The following is a 23,903-nucleotide window of genomic DNA, read 5'->3' on the forward strand; positions in this document are numbered from 1 at the left end:
TCATATGTAACTGAAGGATGTATTGGAGCTTGTCAGTGCTATTTGTCACTTCTAGTATTGGCTCTTTCAACAAATGATGCTTGTCTATTGTCCGATTGTTGCTGAGTCAGTTGCCTTGACTTGTGCCACTTGTTGACTGAAACCATCCTGCAATCTCACCATCTTGCAGTCCCGCCATACAAAAAGTTGCCTTTGGTCAGTAGATTAGTTCGGTTAAGATGCGGGAAGTTTGCCGTTAAGAAAAAGTCAGACTTACATTGCAGTTCTTCGCCCACTGCGCTCAGCTCTTCGTCTTCAGCTTGTACTCTTCACACTATCCGATATTTCAAAGGTGACACCCCTTTTTGTTCGGTGATAAAAGCTTCCAGTGCATGGAAATCCATACATGGATGAAATGTAGTTGTTAAAAACCCATATTACAGCAGTGGTAAAGGGTGGAGGTTCCTCTTACCCATTCCTATGAAAGCGATCACTTTGCAGCTGACACTAGAAATACATTATGACTGTTCACTCAATCTGGTATTGGACATATCCAGTCAACAGTTTTCCAACATTACTATTGACGATATGAAAACACCATTTAAACTATGATTTAAGCTATGATGAATTTGAGATTTTTTTTTTTTTTCTTTATGATTGATATCACTGAACTTAATCATGGTTCATGGTTGAGGTTTTCTGATTCATGGATCCACAATAGCCATGTACAGTAAGAGTCAAAACATCTAACCAAAATATTTCGACTGGCAGCTTCACAAGGTCTCTGGTAATATGATCACTGTACTATGGATTTTATTGGCCAATAAACAAGAACATGAGACATTTTATTTGGTAAAATAATCTCTGGTTGAAATGAATTGGCTGTTCCAATTAGTCTCCAAAAGTATCAGCGGAAATTCTCACAGCATGTCGTTGGTATTCTGTGACTCACACTGGTGGTGTGGTGGCATTATAAAAAGACGGTTGCTCATGGTGTGGCGGTGTGTTGGACTCTTTGCAATGAGCAGGTTTTTGGGTTCACATTGTCAGAGGTTAAACAAGCGTGACTTATCCCGACAGTTTGAATAGTCACCCTGACCTCATAAACGACTCTGACATAACTGCAAGAAAAGCCTGATGACACGAGTGCAGAATTTACACAAACATTACCTCTGACCTGGCAGAGGAAATGAGGTAAGCGCTCTTGCATAAAGCAAGTACGTTAACAACTGTGCTAAATATTGAAGGAAGAACAGTGTTGCATAATTCCACTCTAATCACTCACTATAATGTCGTCAAAATAGTGTCGATAAAAAAGACATTGTGCTCGTATATGTTTTGTCCAAAGGTTATATTCAGCAGCGATGAAAGTGTTTTAGATGTCACAGTATGTACAGTATGGACTTGATTTGTGTTGGAGCCAAGCGTAGATATAAGTTTGTAGCTGACAATCTTATAGACAATTTACTGCAGAGCTCACGTGTGTGTGTGTATATATGGAACCATAATGAAAATGTGGTGTCATGGGCTTAGATATTGGAGTCATGTGCTTCTGGAATCACATGCTAGAAACATCTGATGCTTTAATAATAATGGCCACTGAGTTTGCTTCTACCAGTGAAGTTAGTAAAGAATACTTTCAGAGTTATTGATAAAGGCAGAAAATCTGGTGACAGAACACACAGTCGTCCTTTTGTTGCTTTATTTCAGTTGTTACAAGAACATGAAAGTTTGACAGATGTCTTTGTGTTATAGTTTATCACTTCACTCGTGCTACATAGTTATTATTGCTGATGACAGGGTAACAATTGTAAATCAGTCACATTTAAATAAAATAAATAAGTATTTAGACCATTTTAGATGGTTTTATCAGCCCTTCACATAAAAGTATCACATGCTGTCAATGCAATGAAACCAAAAATTCCACTTCCTTATTTTCCAGCACATCTCAGTGAGAGAAAAGGCTGCATAAAACCCTCATGTCATTTTAATCTGTGGAGAAAAAGCACAAAGAATCATAATCATTATAAGAATCAACCAAAATGCATAATTCTGCAAAAATTCCAGCTCTTAAGATAAACCTTACCTCTGACAATAAGGTTAGTAGAACACTCTGCCTTGCCGAGAGCGTTGACTGCAACAACTTTATATTCACCACCGTCCTTTGGTCGGACTCTAAGAATGTACATGGAGCACACACCAAATGAGTTGGTGATATAATAGTTGTTGTCTGAGTTGATGCAGACGTTGTTCAGGTACCAGGATACAGTGGGTGTCGGGCATCCCCGGACAGCACACGTCATGTAGAGCTGGTAACCTTTAGGTGGGGTGTGCACTTTAAGAGGGACTAAGATGGACGGAGGCCTCTCAAAGCAGACTGCCGATGAATTAACTCCATTTGATGTTACTGGAACTTGATGAGAGAAGTCAAAGAGGGAAAGATTCATCTCATCATTAAAATCATGTGATAATATTACTAGCATCGATCCTTACACAGGTCTAAATTCTGAAATCAGCAATTTCACAGATTCATTAATGTGATTGTACTTTGGAGTTGGAGAAAAGAAGTTGTACTTTGGAGTTGGAGAAAAGAAGTACAAGCAAGACAAGACTCTACAGCTGTGCCAGGGACTCTTGATGATTACCACGGTCGTCATGTTGGCATGCAAACATTTACAACATGACCTATAATCAGGAACCATTTACGTCTGTACCAAGTCTTGCAACAATCAATTTAGACATCCACGTAGATGTGGGGAGGTTTCACTGTATGATTGAAAACCTGAACTTGCAGTTGGCATTAAATGAAAAGTTAAAGGATTACCAGATTCATTAGGATTCATCTTCTCGGGATCAGGAGTAGTTAAATAAAATTCATGCCAGTCCATCCAATGTTTGTAATGATATTTCAGTCTGGAGTGGAGTACACATCGAATCGTAACTGATTGCATATGAAACTGTCCAACCACTGTGTACCGTATATGGTTTAGTTTACTGTAATGGCATAATGAAACAGGACTGAACTGGAACAACTGTAATTACCCACCTCTGTTGCTGTTGACGCCCCATGTAGGTGACTGAGATGGATCTGAGAGGCCCATGTCATTCTTGGCGTAGATCCGGAAATGGTACTCAATCCCAGGAAAGATGTTGTTGGCTGTGTATGTGTTAGAGAAGAGGCGGTCTGCTATAGTCTTCCACACTCTGGTGTTGGAGTCATATTGAGACACCATGTAGCACAGCCGGTCGTCGAGCTCTTGGTCTGGAGAGGGAGCCCATGATATCAACACTTTACCCTGGACTGTTTGCTCCAGCTCGACTGGCCCTGGAGTCTTGGGTTCGTCTAGCAACACATACAATAAGATCCAGAGTATTTTACAGACAAGTAAAAAAAAAAAATCAATTGCTAAACGTTTGCACTGTTCCCCCTCCCATCCTTTTTGGAGCAATTTTCATTAATTTGTTTTTAATGAGGCAGCTTTGAAACCTTACATAATCTTACCTTACTCAAGAGGCATTTCACTCATATGAGTTTTTACCAGGAATGCATTTGCATTTGACAGCTGTAATAAGTTAATCATATCCTATTACTGCATGTTACACAGTAGGAATTATGTTTTCCGTTCCATTTAGATCTTGTTCAATGTTAATTAGGGTTTTACACTGGGTTGCTAATACATCGGCGTGTCATTGGAGTTTAATATGGCTACATATTACCCAATTAATGTTGTCCAGTGTTGATGTAAATGACGTTCTCATCTAGCTAGAGGAACACAATGGAAGCAGTCATATTAAGTTCCAACAAATGAATTAATCATAATGACCTGAGGATTGTCAAACTAACATGCAGATATTATCAGCACCTCAAGTAGTTTCAGTACAAAATCTTCTGTTTTTCTGCCCTAATGATGGTGTGAAACCCTGTTATTTATCCTTACCTGTGACTCTAACCTCAACGTCGAACGTTGCCTCACCCACAGAGTTTTTGGCTTTGATAGTGTAAATGGCAGAATCTGAGCGCTTTGATGAGGGAATAACAAGCTGAGACATTCCCTCTGTATTGATGATATGAATCCATGGGGATATTGGCTCATCATCCTTCAGCCAAGTAATCTGAGGTGGAGGTTCGGCCTGGAGATATTGATATTGGATAAATGAGATAAAGTGTGAGGTATGTGCAGTCATGTCACACTGTGGTGAACTCATCACTCAAGAATATGAATGCTTCAGTACTTGAGAATACTCAAGAACAAGAACATGCTGTAATGGGGTAGAAAAATATGAAATGCAGACTTGACTTGAAAAGATAGATTTAGGATTCATAGCGTGGAATAAAGACTCAGTAATACATTACAGCTGTGATGCTCATTCATACCTCATAGCAAATCTTGACACGTGCAGAATTTCCTGCTCTGACAACAATGAAATCCTCTGGGTCTTTAAAACAAGGTCTCACTGGATGAAAATACACAAAACATGAAATGCAGACAGGGAACAAACTCGATAAATCATTAATATGTACGACAAAGGAAGTTAACTACTTACTGTTGGGATTCTTTGCACACACCATTGTAGAGGGAGGGCTTGGATCCCCTGATCCTGACTCATTGATTGCTGAAACCCTGAACTCATACTCCGTTCCCTCAGTGATATCTTTAACTGCGTAGTTCACATCTGAAAATAACAGGAATGACATTGCGGGAAAAACATAGTAATGAAAAAGACGTGAATCTCCCCACAGTCAAAACATACTATAATGTTAAATATTAAATGTTTCTGACAAACCTTCAATAGGTTCATTAAGTGCATTTAGAGCAATCCACTGATTTGTATCCTTCTTTCGTTTCTCCACTTGGTAACCAATGATTGGTACTCCTCTGTCGTCCTCTGGAGGGGTCCAAGTCAAGTTAATGCAGGTCTTAGAGGCACTCACCACTTTGGGGGCACCAGGTGGACCGGAGAGTACTAAAGAATGATATGTCTAATTAATCAAGTAAGCTCATTATTAATAATTAAGAAGTAATTAAAGACATGGAATAAATTAAGGACATCTACATGTTATTACTGCAGGATATTGCAAACCATCCCTCTTGGAGATAGAGCAACTATTACAGCAAAGATAAAAAAGTGGGTGTTCTACAGCGACTAAATAGTGCCGGTGATAAACGATTTGAAGCAATCAGAAAACCTATCCGGAGGCATTTTCATTTATTACAACCTGAGGGAGATTAACATGGGATTTGCTGAGGAATGCTAAATGAGACTTCTTTTTTCTACACTCACTCATTATGCCTGCCATAATGCTATCAGCTGTCTCCAGGGTGTCACTGAGGCCCTCAGGGTTTTCTGCATAGATGCGGTAGTTGTATTTCTTTCCATGAGTCACATTCCTGTCTCTGAAGGAGGTCCTGTCAGCTGAGACGTCCCCAAGTTTCGTCCACAGACTCTGTCCAGCCAGCTGCCGCTCTATGATATAGTTGGTGACAGCGGAGCCGCCGTCGTCTTTGGGAGGTTTCCATTTAATTTCAATCATAGATGAGGTGGTTTCAGCAGTTTCCACGGGACCCTCGGGTGGACCTGGCCGATCTGTTGTGAAAACATGGTATTATATATCAAATGTAGTGACGTAAATGTGATGCCTGGGAAAAGTTGTCTTTATTTTTGGACGTGAATGTAGTGGTAAAGAACATATATACTGTATACTATACGTTTTATCTTTTTATCTCACAGTATTTCTCACTTTTCTCATTAGATTTTTGTGATTTCGTACCAAGCACAATAAGCTGAGATGTGGCCTCCACAGCCCCGAATGGGTTTTTGAGTTGGATCTTTATTTCCCCTGTGTCAGTCCGCAGGCAGTCTCTGAGCAGCAGCCGGCTGTGATTGGGCTCCCTCACTATCTTAACTCCTCCTCCGTCTTTGATCTCAGTGCCATCCTTAAACCAACTGACCAGCAAAGACTCCTGAGGGGGAAAGGGCATCTTGAAAGCAGCGTTCTGGCCCACTCTTATGATCACAGGCTTGGAGAACTTATGAAGGTCGTCTGGGTCAAATTCAGGCACATCTGTGAGAAACAGTTTAATTCAGTTTAATACTCAAGAACTGTTGTGTCATTTAATATACTGTATGCTCTACAATAGAGGGGAGTAAATTATACCTCCAACAGTGACCCTCCCTTGTGTACTTTGATCCCCAGATACAAAACGATAAAGTCCAGAGTCGTCGTCTCTGCAGCTTTGGATTGTTAGCTTGTGAGAGGTTCCGTCTTTGGTTATGTGGACCCCAGCACCTGAGTTTAACTAGCAAATCAGAAGTGAAAGGGAGATCTTTATGCTTTTTGGTGTCACATTACTAAATAACCAAAAAGGAAGAAAAAAACTTCATCTAAAAACACAATTTTGCCTTCTGCATTTTATAGTTGGTCATTTCTAATGTTGGCAATATAGGAAAAAGATTTTACTGTTGCTCTTTGAATTTACTCAAATGAAAATGTCAGATAAATTTCCAAATTTTAAAAAGCACATATTGTATGTATGTAACAAGTATGTTAATTCAAGGTTTTTACCTGCTCTCCGTCTTTGAACCAGGCGCCATCGCTGTCTGTATTCATCTTCACAATTAATTCAGCTGGCTTTCCACGAAAAGCATAAATATCAGAGAGTCCACAGGTAATTTCAGGTTCTAGGAAAGATACAACAAAGAAATTACTCTCCACATTTAGGACTGTATGTGTACTGAATAAAATGATACACATGCTTATAATTTCCACTCATTAATATGCTTGTTGAGATAAAGTAATAATATTTATTGATAAGCACATTGCAAAACACAGTTACAAAGTGCTTCACAAACAGGGTATACAGCTAAAGGTAGGATAGTTGCTAGCCTGAGCTTCTCAGGAAGGGAGTCTCAGCAAGCAAAAGGATTTACGACTTGGAATCTCTTAGTTTAAGGAAGTTTTGAGACATTCAGCACTTCATGTCCAAGAGGCAGGATAAAACATTTGCCAAATTGTCTGAATTATTGGGTCTAAGGGGGACATAAAGCAGATTAACGTAGGAGTGAAAATTAATGTTATGGTTGCAGATAATATGACCCAAAGGAAGCATGTAACTAGAGAACAGTAAGGGGCTCAGAATTGACCCCTGGGGGATGCCACAGGATGGGGGGACACGGAAGAAAAGGCAGTTAGTTAAATGGTTCAATTAAAAGGTAGTAGTTAATGGTTCATGAATATCAGTGATTTTCTCTGACTAATGCCTCAGCTGTGCTTAAAGAAAGAGGTTGATGTTATGCTTTGAAAAGCAGGGAAGAAATTAAATAACTTAAACTACAACAACGAACCTGTATTTGTTTCTTAATCATTTTGGGTTTGACCCCTTCAGGGTTTGAGCCCTAACAAAAACAAACACGAAGACAAGCAGCAAACGCAAAGCTCTGCAAACCTTGTTAACAGAGACCCAGTGAGCTCACAAGACTTTCTAAGAAGACATGAACATGTTTGAACAGTAAGAGTCAGTATTAGATTAAAAATATTGTTTCTACATGCAGGTTATGAAGAGTCCCTGTTGTGTTATTTCACACCCTCTCGTTTAAGAACTGGCATTTGACTGAAGAAAAACGAGTTAACTTTACAGGTAGGATGTTAAAGACAATGTGATAATTATATTAGATACTGATTTGTTATTGCATCACTAATGCAAACAAAAAAGTTATTTTATTTGTCTTTTATTAGATTTTAATATCTGTGTTACTGTTGTACTTCATTCGGTATCTGGCATACCACCTTGTGCATCTGCAAGTGGTTGCTCAAGCTTTTCGCCACCACCGGCTTCCTCAGCTGAGTGGCCTAACAGAAATAACAATAAGTTATTTGAAGTCGATATAGGGTTAGTATTACTCCCTCAGTTTTATATGCTCCACCCTGGTCTCTCTTACCACTTCCGATTTTCCAGATGCTGCAATTGATGTGTTGTGTCTGAATGAGTCTGAATGTGATCACAGACAGTATAAAAGCCATAAATGCCACAATATTGTAGCTTTTTGAATGTTTTCTTTCCAACTTCCAGAAAGCCACAGAGCTGTGTAGTTGGAGAAAGTTTTCTTTACATGACATGAAAGCTTTTTCTTTTTTTTTATATCCATATACAATTATTGATGAAGCCCTGATACTACAGCGTCAACAATGAACCTTTAAATTCAATAAAAATGATTTATTTCGGTCTTAACTACAACAAACATTTTACATTTGAGTGATGATCTGTTCTAGTTTTCTTGTAGGAGACTTAGCTGGAAATTAAAACATAAATCATTTCAGTCCTGAGTTGTGTCTACAGATGTTTCTCATAAGCTTGCGCTCATGAGTTGTGCTTACTCTGACATTTGTGTAGCTTATGGATGAAAGTTTGAAGCGTTTGGACTGTGTTGGTGCGACTGTTCAAAGTTGTGGGGATTCAAAGTCTCTCAAATCTGACTGTGCAGATATAAAGGACATTATAAAGATCAGTTTGGCTTAATGTTCTATTTGGATAATATGATGTTTCGAGGGTTGCTGAAGTATCAGAAAATCATTTGCGTGGCTCAGAAGAAGTTTTAGCTAACTGAAAATGTTACAGCTTTTACTCTTACTGTAATTGCTTCCAGTATAATTCTGCTGCGCTGTTCAGTATTATTGTCAGTTTGAATGTACAGAGATTAAACAAACTTAATTTTAATCAGATCCATTTTTCCTCTTGAATGATGAATGGTTTGTGTGACTGTGTTGGCTAGTTTTCTTTTTCAGAACAGCGGTGGTGGAGGATGGGATATGGTTTGAGTCACTTCCATATTATCATATTCATACATTTTCAGATGCTCAGTGGGGGAGAAGAGGTGCAAATGTCTTTTCAATAGTTTGAACTGCTTTGGAGAAAAAGAATAGTGGACAACGTTCCCAAGAGTGTTTTTGGAGGGGAGTGTGAAAATCAGCTGGCAGAGACTTTAAGTAATGTTGGTAATCCACGTAAAGATCCTGTCTGTCTGCTGTTCCAACCAGTCTGCACATACAAAGACACTGAAGCCCTAATTATGTAGCTTCAACAAACAGACCAGACATAATACCGAGACGGATTAACTAACACGGAAATGTTAAGATTATGTCCATATGACAATGAAATGAATGAGTGGTTGCATATTGAATGGTGGGAAACACAATCATGAAGATCTTACAAACTACAGCATGATTTGAAAAACAGTTTACACAATTTGTGTACAATGGGCTAATAAGTGCAGAGGCACTGGTGTGGTGCCTAAAACAGAAATCAGTTTCTTTGTAAACTACCTGTTGTTGCATCTCAGTAACTATATGAGTTGCGGAGAGGTGAAAAGAATCTGCATAAATTAAATCCCATGCTCCAGTATTCAACTAATTCTGAGCATATTTCACAACATGATTTCAGCAACCAAGACGCAAAACTGACATTTAATCAGACAAGGCGCAGACCAAAGTACACGGCTGCGGAGAAGCATAGCAACCTGCCTCATCTGTCGACTCTAAATTGGCGATATACTCCTAAACAAAGCTTGACATTAAACAGGCAATCACATAATGAGCTCACAACACAGCATACAAGAAATGAAAGACAAAACATAACAGTGAACTCAGCATAAACATCTTTGATGCAGAGATGTTCTGTCAAAGTGAAGACTATCGGGATAAGGAAACCTATAACTGAAGCCATTATACTTTGTCATATTCACATTTGAATGCATGCAGATGACCATTTAAGTTTCTTACCAGTACTTACTACCACCGGCGGATCCACTGCAGCTGGCTCTTTTGCCTTTTCTGACAACCATTAAAGAGAGTTACATACAAATCAGATCAAAGCAACAAATGATCACAGCAAGTACTCAGATGTTACAATTAATGAAGTTGAAAAACAAATTACAAAATAACATAACTCATGTTACTCATGTCAAGAATTACAATTTTGATGATTTGTATTTGTCTTAATTACAATTCAGGAGTTTTGATTTATAGTAAGTTTGGCCAATATGTCCCCCTAACTGTAATTGTAAATTCAGACCCCCCGTCTCCTGAACCTTTGGCATTCTCACTTGGTTCGGGGTCTTTCGCTGCCTTAGGTTTAGCCACAGCTGGAGCCTTCGTGGGTGCAGGAGCTGGAGGGGATTCAGGTGGTGGTGCAGCTGCTGCAGCTTCTTTAATCTGTTCTTTCCTTTCCTCTCTCTCCTTCTCTAATTTTGCTTGTTGCTCTTGGGCAATCTTCTGCACATCCACCCCAGATCCTCCTGCCCTTGTTGTTTTCCTTGCTGTTTTTTTGCCCTTCTGGGCATCTTTATCAGCTGAATTGGGGGGGGGGGATAAATAAATAAATGTAGTGAGTGCGCACTTGAAAATGCCATGACATGAAAAGCAATAATTGGTAAGATGAATCAGGCATTTTGCTCATTAATATTCCATTACAAACCATTGTTATTATCCATTGCTAATATTGTCAATCAGTCTGTTGGTGGAGTGTAATATCTTACCTTCAACGATGAGCCATGCGTTGCAAGATTTTATTCCTGCGCAGGCAGAGTAAATTCCTTTGTCTACTACCATGCAGTCTTTGACCACCAGCCTGTGAATGAGCTTGTCTTCTGAAACCTGAATATCATATTTATCCCCTTGTTCCAGTGGTAAATTCTTGCCAAACCACAAAATCTTGGAGAATGGATTTGACAGAACACACTCAAAAACAGCATCTTCTCTCTCCATTGCCTTCACTTCCTGAATTTTCACCAAGAAATCCACCATTGGGACTGAAATATAACAAGCATTTTAGATTAGAGTAGTTATATCTGCATGAATAATTATTAAATTAAATTAATTAATAATTATTAATGAGAGTTAGTGTTTGCATTGTGCATAAAAAATATTGTCTTTCTGTGCTTTAAATAGGTCAACTAAATTTGTTACGTGTGCAAGTGTAAAACTTACTTTTAAAATCAGTGGAAAACATGTTCACATCCTCCACATCCAGCTGGTACAGTCCAGCATCATCTGGCATAAGGTCCCTCATACTGAAAATATACTTCTTCCCCACTTGTCTAAGGCTGTGCTTCATCTTATCTCCCAACTCCTTTGTATATGGAATCATTTCACCGTCCTGGGGGGAAATATACAGTAAAATTTATTTCTAGGATGCTTCAAATTGTGCTTGCTGAGCAAAGCGGCAAGATAAGAGCTTCCGAAATGTCACTCATTTAAATTAAAATGGAAAATATCATAGCAGAAGTTCATCAAAACATTTTCAAACTCAAAGCCATTTGCTCTAGTATGTATGATTCTTTATTGTCATATATACTGTGCATGAAGGGTAATAGATAAGCAGACATGACCAGTAATAGTGGTCCATCTGTCCATCCATCTAGAATTTACTCAAATTATTTAAATTAACTGTGATTAACTGTGAACCCTTAATCATGACTCCTCTTAATTTATTTGGCTATCTCCCTGACCTATTGCGTAGTACTGGGCTGCTAGGAGAGTTCTAATTTAGTTCCATACTCACCTTGTACAGGAATATGGAGCTGCTGGGGTCAATAAGGTCAATGTCAATCTCAAAGGATGCAGTACCATCTGCACTGACCTGAATGGGTTTCAGGTTGGACAAGTTTCTGACGAACTGGCACAAAAGCAGAATGAGATGAAAGCAAATGAGAATTATTTCAAATGAATGGTCACAAAATTGCCTTCTGTTTACTTTTGTATAATGTATCAAAGCATGTGTAGTCAGCATCAAAAATAAAACAATCAATAGGACAAACCTCAGCTTGTTCCTCCTCCCTTTCCTTCTTTATTTCGTTTAGCTTCTTGAGCATCCAGCGAAAATCAGTCACTCCAAACTCTGCACAGATTCTCTCATATTCCTTCTTGTCAGCGCTAATTAAGAGCTCCCAAAATTTCGGATCAATCTCTCCCTCTTTTTTCTCAGCTTGCTCAGTTTTCGGACGGATTTTACTGGAAATTAGAATAAGCTGCATTCAGTTGACTGTGGAAATCTATAGATCCCATCAACAGACCGTTCAACAAAAACCCACCTTTTCCTTTTTAGTACAGTCTTAAAATTCCCATCAGTGGCTTCGGCTACTTGTTGCGTTGCTTTGGTCTTTTTGAAACCAACTGAAAGCAGAAGAGGGTACTCACGTTATTAATATAATCATGTAATTAACATACAAGAGGGACTGCAGAGCGATAAGTACCGAATGAGTGTAATACACACAAGGGCATGAAGTAGTAAAGTGTCAAATTTGGATCCCAGTGTGCTCAGTTTGAAGTAGATGTGGGAGAATGCTTGAGTGCGTATGCCATGTCAGATTAAATGACTCTGCATAATATTGCTCACATTAATTTGTCATATGCGCAGCAAGCAAACAGTCCTTACCTTCAATAACGTTCAGAACAACTGTGACCATGGCTTGTCCATATTCATTCACGGCGAAGCATTTGTAGGTATCAGCTTGATCCGCCATAACATTCGGCATCTGGAAGATACAAGACATATATTGATATGTCGTAAGTTTTATCGAGCAGTGGTGCCCAGCCTTTTTGTCTAATGGGTTGTGTGCCCCCACAGCCTTATCAGATGAGCTCTAGTACCCGTTAATTGACACCATTCATTCAAGTGGTTGTGATTTTAATTTGGACATTTGAAGTGGATTTTATTTTAAAAGTGGATATGATGGTTATTGTTAAGCATGGTCTGTGCTTTTTCCCGTTTTGTCCAGTCTGCATTTGTACTAGTACCACTTGGAGTGGAAGTAGCTGAATTATTCAACCATTTATCTATTATCTATTTATCTATTTCTACTGTTTCTACTTCTCCACTCACTTATTGTGCAGCACTTGGTGTTAAGGTGTTAAAGCTCGCTCAGGTTGATGAGGCGTCTGTGTACTCGGCCTGTTGAAGGTAGTTTGAAGGTTATTAGTTACACTATGATCTAATACTAGTGATATGTTAATTTCTCTCCAAATGCAAAAGTGTGGATATATTTTTTTACCAAATCATAATTTCTGTTTCATCAAATAAGTTGAGCTACTCCAGCCCTTCCCTGCTCCTCCTAGCAACTGCAGAGGTATCCACAAGGGAAGTACCCCCAGCAGAGAATCACCACAGTGTCTAATGAATACTAATGGGAATAGATGGGTATCCCTGTGACATCTCGCACATGACAGATCAATTTGATGGAAATGCTTTGGTGTAATTACAGGCTCTTTCCCACTGCTTGATTGGTAGCTGGCCTCGTCGTGTAGCTATGTGCCTTTTATTTAGCTTTTTCAATCTCAGACAGCAGTGAGCTGGCGGGTTATGGGCGTAGACATGCCCAGCGCATTTCATGTAACTGACTTTGTTGACTTTGCTCCTGTCAAGATGTGTGAAATCTCCTTATTATAGAAGTCATTTCATTAAAGCATACTGATGGGTCAGAAGACATTAATGTAATCCAATAACAGCTGCTTCTCTTTCCTCTCTCATTCTCTGTATTTTTCTCTGTCCTATTTTTACCGCTCCTTTACATCAGCACGATGTTGTGTAGTATCACTGCGATTTGATAGCCCGTATCACTTGCCTCAAATGTATGCTCATTAGAGTTGGGATCATATTTAGGCTGGTATCTTGACGTATCAGACACATCTCCATTATTTCTGCTCCATGTAACAGTCGGCTGTGGGTCTCCTGTGACAATGGCTTTGAAAAAAGCAAATTTGCCTGAAAAGAAAGACAGACAAGGTCACCTCAAGTTGTTTTTTTTGGAAACACAGGAAATAGTTGCAAATATATGTAATATTTCTGTGTTATTTTGTATGATTATCGATTTATAATATATGTACACTCGTATACTTTGTAAGACAGAGTGATTGAAGTGTCTGATACCACTTTTGTACATTGTGAATGCAGATAGTGGAGGATTTTTCTCATGCAAAATGATAACAGCATAGATTTTGATAATCGTATCGCTTTTCCTGGTTTAAATTGAAGTCCCTGTGTGTTTAACCTTATCTGACTGACGCAGGAGTCTGGGTGTTGAATGGCAGGGCTGTGCTGCTCCCACTGGCCTCGTGCACAAAAGTCATGGATCTAATCCATTATGCAGAATCATGGAAATTCCCCCTTCAAATATTTTCTGCTGTTAATGTTTAAAATTATGGTTATGCTGTCAGTCTTACCCTCTTGGATGGTCAAAGCAATCGGCTTGCGGGTGAAGTCTGGATGGCTCTTGCCCTCTGGCAGCGTCTCGATAAACTGTGTAATCATCACCCCGGGGACCTTAGATTTCTTCTTGATCCCCACTGTCAGCATTGGAAAATGAAATGTCAGCGACAATACGTTTGACACTTAAATAGAGAAAAGAATGAAAAACTTGAGCGTTATCGCATCCAAGCCTCAAAACCTGTTGCTGTTTTGTAATCAAATCATCATCCACATGAAGCATGCTGAGACACATTCTAATACATGACATATTAGAATGCTTAATGTTACCCGCTGAACTAGTTTATTATCATTCAGAGCTGTATTTATGCGCCTCTGGTGTTTGAAGGCTGTTTTGTGTCACATGTTCAACACATTTCCATTTCAATAACTTTTATCTTTTTATCCTTTCCCCTGACTCCATGCCTAAAATTCAACCTGAAACCAGATATGTAGTGATGCACCTACATATCCACGCACACAATACATGTACGTTGATACAGTATATTAATAAATCCATATCAGTTCTTCATGCCTTCGTAAGCAGTGAGGAAAAAAAAGAAGACAGCTGGTGACAGCTTTTCTGTTGTCCCCTAAGCCTACGTTCCTTACCATTGTAATGCTCTGCATCAGGACCTGATAAGGCACATGTTAGAGAGTATATACAGCACATGTCAGCAAGGCATGAACAGCATATTATAGATTAGATTATACTGAGGGACAGGAAATAAAATGCTCTTTTTGCATTTGGTCCATTGAATGGCGACATGTAAGATTTGGCAGATGAGTCTTAATCACATGAGCACAGATGAAACACTAATATTTACAACATTTTTCAAAAACATTTTTCCTCTCTGTCCATGTCAGGTTGCAGCATTATCCAATGGGAAATGTCGACTAGAATTTATAAGTGCACAAAATGACGTGAATGTGGAAAATTTTCATGTGCGTTGCTGCCTGTAAATCTGCCTCAGTGTACAGTGTTGTGATGGTGACACTGATGTATGTCGACTTCTTTATGAGCTCCTGTTGGCCTTGAATAGACTACGGGTACATGCTGTACAGTGTGGTCGGTGATTGCAGGTGAATTTCAGCCTTAAACTTTCTGAACATACTGATTTTAACTATATTACAGTGAAACAGTTGAAATCTGAGTAAAATTTCCAAAAATCAATGAAGTTATGATGTATAACATTAAATATATTGCCTTTGTGCTGTTTTCTGTTGAGTATATGTCAAAGAAAGATGAGCAAATGATCACATTCAGTGTTACTTATGTTTTACACAGCATCCCAGCTTTTTTTTGAATTGGAGTTGGAAGATATTGTAAGACAGAAATAGAAATACACATTAGATATATTCAACAATGTTCTTAATATTCACTAATAGATCTCCTCGCCAACCTTGTTCTGTCAGTTCTGTTTGACTCTGACCTGAAAATGTTTCATCTTATTACTGTCAGAGTCTGAGTCACACACATTTTTTCACGGATCTGCAGCTGCATCCTAAGTTGACTTGAACATTACGTAAGGGAGTACAAGTAATGAACTTTTGGTATCTATTTTCTTAAAGAGAAAAATATATTCAAGACAAGGTTCCTTTAGGTTTAAGGCTTCATTCTGTCATTCTATTTTTCGCTTCTTTTTTCCAGGTTTAGATTTCTGGTTTTATTGGGTTATTTGTCATCTCTGTGTTGCAAATACATCTTCAGAATATGAGATAAAAGATCAAATCTAAACTGTTGAGATGTTGTGCAGACACGCTTGATATCGGCCGTTCTTCTTTAATACCCCACGTAGAAAATGAGATCAGGCTTAGTGCTTACCTTGGCCAGCAGCTGTCCCATCCGTCACCACTGATCGTCTAAACATCTTGGCTCCTTTAAGTCCTGGATGGATTCAGCAAGATGTCCCCAACTGCAATAGATGATGGGAGGGATTCAAGCACAGTGTTTATATCTCTACTGATGTATTCAACTGGCAGGAGTCGGAAAGAATACGATTAATAATTCACTTGTAGCTTTCAAGTGTCATTTTGCTATAATAATGTATGAAATAATAATACGTTTGTGTTGGATTTAGGCAGAGGACGTGCGTAAGAGCCTCAGCTGACGGCAGGAAAGTTCCTCTGGCATTGAGCAGATTTGTGAATTGATTTGACCTAGACTGAAAAAAGTGCAATGTTTGGCTGAATTTGCAACCTCTTCCCTTTTGATAATTTCATTTTGAAATTGACAATTGTGGCGATTATAAGAAAACGCAGAGTTCCTTGAGTAATGCTAGGACTAGTTACATTTATGTTAATTGCTTTGATTTGGAAGATCCTGGAGGGGCTGATTATTTGAACAGATTAATTAAAAAGAAAGTTACAGTTCTCTACAGTCCCAGGTGTTACAAAATCAGACGGTAAAATGCTTTTTGTTTAAAAAAGAAAAGTGATTCTGCTGTAGACTCTTGGTATACAGTAGAAGACACAAAACCTGATCGTCTGTGGCTTCATGCAGAGTGTTATCACATTCCCCCAAAATAAAATCCTCTTGAAATTAGGACGGTAGTGCATCAACCTCATGATGTAATTTCTTACCAGGCTTCAACTGTCATTATTCAAGGGTATTTGTTGTCACTTTAAGCTGCACCGTGCTGGCTTGTGTTCAGATGACTACATGCTTATCAAATCAACCTTTTTTATGATGTGTCAGTTCCATTCGCAGCAGGCACCTCTATGAGAACATAGCAATCTTTCATTACCCACATGGTAGCTAAACTTAGAATGACAAATGTCACTTCACAAAAATAGACTGATGGGACATTAATTGAAGTGGATTCAGTGTTGCTGGGGCTTAAGGGGATTTACAGAAATGCTAATATTTGTTTAGAAAGCCAAGTACATGCTAGGCATACAGTATAACTTAACATGACTGGAGCACATAATTGCACATTTGCCTCTCTCCTGTATCTGTTTGCTGGACTGATCTGAGGAGTTTTTAAAGTAACTTTGTGTAAGGCACAATCACACCAATACCAGACATCAAAATACTATGAATACATTGTCTGTAGTACAGTATTTGACTTATTTTAATGTTTTATTTTCTTAACTTGGAGGGATCATAATGTATCACCTTTCCAGTACTTGGACTTAGTCATGAAGTATTTACTGATTTATGCATTTGTTATTCTGCTCTTAAATTTAATGTTGCCAAGTTTGCCAACATTTCATGTTCAACTCTTTGTAACTTTTCAGAAATTGGCTCTGATGGTTAAAAGTCCCCTGTGGAGTTTTTGACCACTCATAGCACTACAAAGCAATGTTTTCTTGTCTGTGTGTGTGAGTTTTTGAAGGTCTTAGAATTTTAAGAAAACGCGGCTTTGCAAATTTTTTAATAGAAAGGAAAAGCATCTATCATGTTTGTTAGACGTCAAGGCTACACGTGGGGCATTTGGGTGAGTAACACTGAATGCAGCACAGTTTCTACAAGGACCTTTAACCAGAGTTTGATCTTTGCTTTCTGAGTATGGTTAGCAAACAGTTTGATATTTGGCTAATGTTAGCACAAGTCCTTGCTATCAGAGCAACAGCCTGTTTCCTTACAGTGAGATGCCATAACCTTTGGGCAATCATTGCAAGACTGTTAATGTATTAGTTCTCCCAAAACCAGGTAATGGAGAAAAACAGATTTAAGCTTTTGGTGAATTAAGCTGCAGTAAATTGCCTGAAATCTTTCCAAAGCCTTTCTGTGTTGCATCACTTTCCATCTTAATCACAGTGTCGGTTCAAACGTGACTGTGACAACATGCAGGGTATTTCCTACAGCTGTAATATATTTTCTGGGAGAGAACATATTTCCTGTTATTCCCTTTACCAGTTGTCACTCCAAGTCTTGGGTTTACAGGTTTGGTGGAGAGATGCTAGTGTTCCCAAATATTGATTGTAATCTGCACCCACCGCTAACATCAACACCACACATAGACATGCTGTATGCGATTTGTAACTGATTGAAAATTGATTGAAACAGACTGGATATCCTCCTCAGGTCCATTGCTGAATGTAAATGTGAGATATTGATGGGAAAACCTGTGTCCTTAAACTAAATATTGCTGATGCTGTCTGGACTCTGAAACTCTTTGCTCTGAAACCACTTCCCTTGACACAAGACCAGTTAGAACTACAACGAGAGCCCTGTTGATCATCACTATAGGCCGTACACTTAAAATGAGGGCTGAAATAGCTAATCAATTCTAAAAATAGTTGGCATGGAATTCATCATTGATTTGTCGGGTCTATGTTATGATGCATGGCACGCACTGTGGCAGCGTATCCATTTGGGAGCAGTAATCCAGCCAATGCCGCTCCTTGTGTAGCTCACATGATAACTTACAGGAAATGACCTCATCGCTTTGTCTCTGGGGTAACGCCCGATACAGCTCAGTCCATCACAAAATGTAGATAAAACAGACGGAAAGTATTTCAGTCCATTACGTTTGTTTCTAAAGTAACTTTTAATCGTGTGCTTGTCCATCCAAACGGACACAAACCTGCGCAAGATGGCAGCTCTAGCTAACACTAATTAACTGAAATTAGCTCAAAGACGTGCTGGGTATGATGTAACGTTGTGGAGTTTTTGGACTATTTCATGCCATCAGTCAGAGACAGAATGTGAAAGTGAATCCTTGATTTCTTTACAACAGAAACTACATTTCCCTTTTATTCTCAGGCGTTCATACTATGAAAGAAACCTGAGTGAACAAATTGTATCAGCATTATTAAATGTTCAAAATAACTTCAAAATAATGTTGAAAAACCATTGCCACAGTGTTGACCATGACATAGACATTGATTTTTTTATTTCGGATATCATTGACTACCCATAACTCTCATGTAAAGTACTTGCACAAATCAAGCATCACCCACTACAGGGTGATATTCTAGGGCGTCGATGGTCCACAGGTTGGAAGATGAGAATACTGAACTGTCATCTGATAGGTCACATGCCACATAAAACTGTGAACATCCCATGTCAGACATCTTAATATGCTTGTAAATCACTGTTGACATGATGAGGTAGTTGTACCATGGTATAACCTGCTCAGTATAGAAGGTTTAAACACAGTGTGTTATGTTATTCTGATGTTCTGAGGCTTAAAAAGACATGATCAGTAGTACATCCCAGCTCGTGACATATCATAGTTTTCAATTTGCACCTTACTTTGTTTGTCAATACAGTAACTACGTCAGTGTCTGAATAATTTCAGCTTTTGAAGTCATGCTGTATACGGTTGCAGGAAAAGTCTTGTGCTAAATATGATGTAACTGTATACAGCATATGCTAAATATGATGAGCCTTTCACATGACTACAGATTGCTTGCTGTTGAGGTTGATTTTTTTTTTTTTTTTTTTTTCCTCAGTGTGGTCATGAATGCTAATTATAAGAAGTTTTTTTGTGCTCAGTAAACATTTTGAGCTGCACTCTAAGCAAGCCGGCTCCTTGCTGTGTAAGTTGTTTTTTATGGGCTTCCTGAGGCCTGTGTTGCATAGCGCTGTTAACGCTACCAGCTGCTTGTGTGACTAGCGTTGAAACACAGCACGGGACAGTATACTGAAGAGAGTGAGAAGATCATAAAAATGATTAAAAGCAACACGCCACTGAGGGCATGTCCAGAAAGCATGTGGCTATCTATGGAGACAGTGTTGATGCTGATCATGTGATGGAGCTAAGAGCGGCAGGTTTGCTTAATTTGGTGTTTTACCTCACTGTCTTTTTGCCTTAGTTGCAGAGAGTTTTTGTGTTTTGTTGGAGAAACGGGAGAGACATGTGCAGCAGGAACTGTGTTAATGTGAAAATGAAAGCTAGGTGTTTGAAAAGGATGCTCCCAAAAAGTCTTTTTTTTTTTCTAAGCCATGAAGCTATCAAAGGGCCGTTAGATAACTATCTTTGTATGGCAGAAGAATATGTAGAACTATGAATGTTAATGAAATATTTAATTTGCCAACTTTTCAAACTAAAATGTCCATAAGACCTCGTGAGTACACAAACTTTAGCTTTTAATTTGAAGTGTTGTAATAAGCCACTCGTGCTTCTTGAAGTGAAAATTAACATATATTTGAATTTCAGAACTCCAGGAAAAGACTCGACTAACTTTATTACCTCTTAGATCTAACACTAATACAGACTTTTTAATAAATATACACAATTGAGTAAACAGAGCTGCAAACTCTGGGAGCCATTCTGCCAATGCTTTAAATAACGGAAAAAAACTAAGATACTGTGATGTCCATATCAGAGCACTTGATCAAAGAAAGCAGCTCAGTTGTGTTTATAGGCAAACACTTTCCACAGTTTGCCACATTAAGTTAGTGTTATCTTTGGACTAGATGTTAAGAGTGAATCACCCGCAGGATTAGTTCAGTGTTAAAGACTGAAGCCAACTCTAAATACTTAACACCTCCATCTAAGAGTGGTGCTGTGTGTAAGATGAATGATGAACTTACTTGAGCGCTCCAGTGATCCTCTTGAGTGGTGCTGCTTCCCAGTCTGATATTTGAGTGTTGCCTCCCTGGTCTTCAAGCTATTAAACCCTTACAGGAATGCAAGTGACTCCGCGACAAGCACCCACGTTGTCAGACATGGTGCCTGCCAAGAAAGGGGATTGCTTTTTTGTTTTTGGCATAAATCACAAGAAGGAGGAGGGAAAGCTATGGTTGGCTACAAGCCTCATGGTGGGATGACCCCGAGTGTGACTATGGGGCTTCTTTAGGAGAGGTCTGAATGTATATTTTCTTCCTGAAAATTGAAATTAAGCCAGTTCTTGTTATGATATCAATACATAGATATTGTCTGCTGCACTGCTTGTGTGAAATGTAGCTTGAGTTGACTTTGTTGTGTAATAGTTTCTCCTCATGTATCCTAATCCTTTCACACAGTCATTTCCAACTTTTCACTTTCACCTCAGGAAAAGAAATGTGGAAGTCGGGCATAGTTCGTCTTTCTTCTGGCTGTTAGATTTGTCAGTGTCAGTCAGTAGAGTCACACTTGGATTGCGGAGCTGAAAGTTTGCAGTCAGAGCAAAGTGTTGACAGCCAAGCATGCTCGTGCTGACACTCTTATGAAATTATGAGAACACCAAAACATTGTATTAATGTTTAGATGTGCTAATGACTCCTATTGACACCAGCTAAAAATAAAATGTGTTTATTGGGTGTCAAAGCAGTCTTGAATAGCATCTTTAAACATATTGATAACAGTGTGTTCCCAGTATCCTTCAAGAAGGGTAATCTCATAAATTGTCAAGTGTGCTACAGACTTTTTTTTGGGCTAATATTACAAAATTTCTGATTATCTTGACATTAATGCATTACTGAAGGCTTTTGATGTGTGGGATTTGTATGTTTAAGGACACTCCATCCAGATATAAGTTGCTTTTTTTCCAGCCTCGACTCGTGTCTTACCGGCTTCACATCCAGATACAGATCTATCCAGTCGTGAGGGCATCTTTTGTCAGTGGCAAAGTCTGTCTTGAAATTAGCAAACAAGGAAACAGCAAACATATAACCTTATTTTTCATTAACAGGTTTGTTTTAATCAGTGAATACTGTCGTGCCTGACTCCGTCCAGGAGAGCTATCTAAGAATATCTCACCTCATAACAAAGCAGGAGAAAACAAATCAGTCTCATTTTAAAAACAGTGTTAAGTAATAATGGCCATGCTGTTGTAAAGCAGCTATAATGCATCCAGCGCTTCAGAAGATGTATTTGATGCTCTCCTGTAAGCGTTATCAGGCACAAAGACTACGGTTTATCTGAAACTAATTTAAATGTAAATTTGGTTCAACAGAGAGCTTTTTCACATATTTTATGACTCGAGATATTCTATAAAGAACCAGCCTCACTGTTGACATTATAGTGTATGAAGAAAAACTTAAACATCCCAGCACGTGCTCTATATCCACAGGTGATGCGTTTCAGGTCCGCTAATATTTAATTTGGGCTTCATTAACCGCATGGCTGTGCATTCTCAGTTTCATTAACCTGTCAGTTATATCCAGATGTGAATAAACATACACTACTGTGAAAAATTAGTTTTAATAGAGGGCTGAAATAAGATGAAATGAAATGATGATGAATATGTCACTGATCTTGTGTAACCATGTCAAACTTAATTCTGTCATTAGTGATTTTGGAAAGACACGAGCACATCAGGCTCAAAGGTAGCTCCTATCATGAGAAAATGGAAACATTTTTTTTTTTTTTTTTTTAACATGTCCTGAATCTGCGCACACTGACCACCTTAAGGATATTTATTTACATGTGATAAGTCTTTCAGATTCCTCATGGAGTCTGGGTTGCTGGAATGTTAAACCACATTGTGGCCTCAGCAACAACAGAGCTATGCTCAGTTTGAGCATGATTGTGTGTGTGTGGATATTTCAAGCAGTGTAATAAAAGCGGATGCGTGGCATAGGAAATATGACTGTTCTCAGGCATGGGAAGACGATATGAGAGGCTTGATGTTCTTGAAGGCATTTATTGCAGGGGGTCACTGAAGTCAGGAGCTTTGAATTCTTCACTGCAAAACAATGACAAAACAAGCTGACATTACACAACCGAATGGAACGTGGACAAAGGTAACCTCATCTGTGTGTTGGCAAACCTTTTTCTTTTTTATGTTTATTTTCACATGACAATACTCGCAACTTAAATAATATATTATTACTAAAACATCTGGCTAAGTGGTGAAAAAGCATCTACAGCATCCATGTTGTTATGTTCAGAATAAAGGAAACCTCTTTTTCACTGTATATTAAACCACAACAACAATATTTACAATATTTTTTCTTAGCATATAATATATATATAACTAGAACAACTTGTTAAATACTATTGGCATGTGGTAAAAGGTTTTTAAATGTCAAAGCCTACTACTGTAAACTCCCAGTGAAGAGTCGTGTCTATAATAACAGGATGCCATGTGACCACTGATAAAATTAGTATGTCCTAGCACTTTACAAGGAAGATGCACAGTTGTTTGCAAGGCTACACTCAGTCATGCACATGAAATTTTATTACTTATGACTTTCCATAATAGACTTGCAATATCCGCTGAAAGTGTGCAAACACATGTTCGCAGTAAAAGTGAAATTTGAAGCCATGTGACAGTTGGCAAAGCGGAAGCAGTGCATGTGAAGTTAAAAAAAATGGAAAGGCCCCTGCTTTACAGTGTGGCTTACAGTGTGGCAAATGGAAAGTGACTGCATAAATATGATATATGTACTCAATCACTTTATACCAAAGAGAAAAATCTGTAATATCTTAGACTTGCATAAGACATTGTTGAACTTTATACTAGTCTTATTTATTTGGGTGAGCATGGGTTTGTGTTTGGTGTTACAGAATGATGAATTGTTGGATTGCATGAATGCGGCAATAAACATGGGCAGAGACAAGGCCAGTGCTGGAGTCTGTATGTTGACATCTTGTAGAACAAAAATTGTAGCCATGATGGGGTTTTTGCATTTGTTTTTTTTTTTTTGATAAAGTAGAATGAAATGACTCAACAACTATGAGATGAATTGCTGTTAAATGTTGTGCAGACCCTCATTGTCCTGAGAGGATGACTCCTAATGCCTTTGTTGATCCCCCCACCTTTCCTCTAACACCACCATGAGGTTGACATCTTTATTTCTGAGTAAAGTGT

General features: G+C 38.6%; 2 protein-coding genes across 2 annotated transcripts in view; both read right to left on the bottom strand.

The window, feature by feature from the left end:
- LOC143327616 (cysteine and glycine-rich protein 1-like) overlaps positions 1 to 23,903 on the bottom strand; it is a 314,154-nt gene that overhangs the window by 151,354 nt on the left and 138,897 nt on the right. The window lies entirely within an intron of this gene.
- On the bottom strand, positions 1,967 to 20,755 carry igfn1.4 (immunoglobulin like and fibronectin type III domain containing 1, tandem duplicate 4). Its single transcript, XM_076744916.1, has 24 exons — positions 20,701 to 20,755; positions 16,039 to 16,129; positions 14,817 to 14,849; positions 14,192 to 14,314; positions 13,594 to 13,733; positions 12,408 to 12,507; positions 12,064 to 12,145; positions 11,791 to 11,983; positions 11,535 to 11,648; positions 10,961 to 11,129; positions 10,510 to 10,782; positions 10,078 to 10,323; positions 9,755 to 9,805; positions 6,545 to 6,660; positions 6,137 to 6,278; positions 5,750 to 6,043; positions 5,263 to 5,565; positions 4,765 to 4,944; positions 4,525 to 4,653; positions 4,355 to 4,434; positions 3,918 to 4,110; positions 3,026 to 3,322; positions 2,066 to 2,386; positions 1,967 to 1,971 (listed from the first exon to the last, which is right to left on the bottom strand). Exons 2-24 carry the CDS (start codon positions 16,082 to 16,084, stop codon positions 1,967 to 1,969), a joined length of 3,630 nt encoding a protein of 1,209 aa, XP_076601031.1. The 5' UTR covers positions 16,085 to 16,129; positions 20,701 to 20,755.

The sequence above is a fragment of the Chaetodon auriga genome, chromosome 2, assembly GCF_051107435.1.
Source record: "Chaetodon auriga isolate fChaAug3 chromosome 2, fChaAug3.hap1, whole genome shotgun sequence".
Classification (NCBI taxonomy): Eukaryota; Metazoa; Chordata; class Actinopteri; order Chaetodontiformes; family Chaetodontidae; genus Chaetodon; species Chaetodon auriga.

Excerpts from the sequence above, each read along its gene's own strand:
- igfn1.4 (XM_076744916.1), bottom strand. The coding sequence starts at position 16,084 with ATGTTTAGACGATCAGTGGTGACGGATGGGACAGCTGCTGGCCAAG. Across the intron at positions 12,508-13,593 it reads CTAATGAGCATACATTTGAG|ATGCCGAATGTTATGGCGGA; the intron begins GCAAGTGATACG and ends TGTATCTTCCAG. Across the intron at positions 4,435-4,524 it reads GTGTGCAAAGAATCCCAACA|TGAGACCTTGTTTTAAAGAC; the intron begins GTAAGTAGTTAA and ends ATTTTCATCCAG.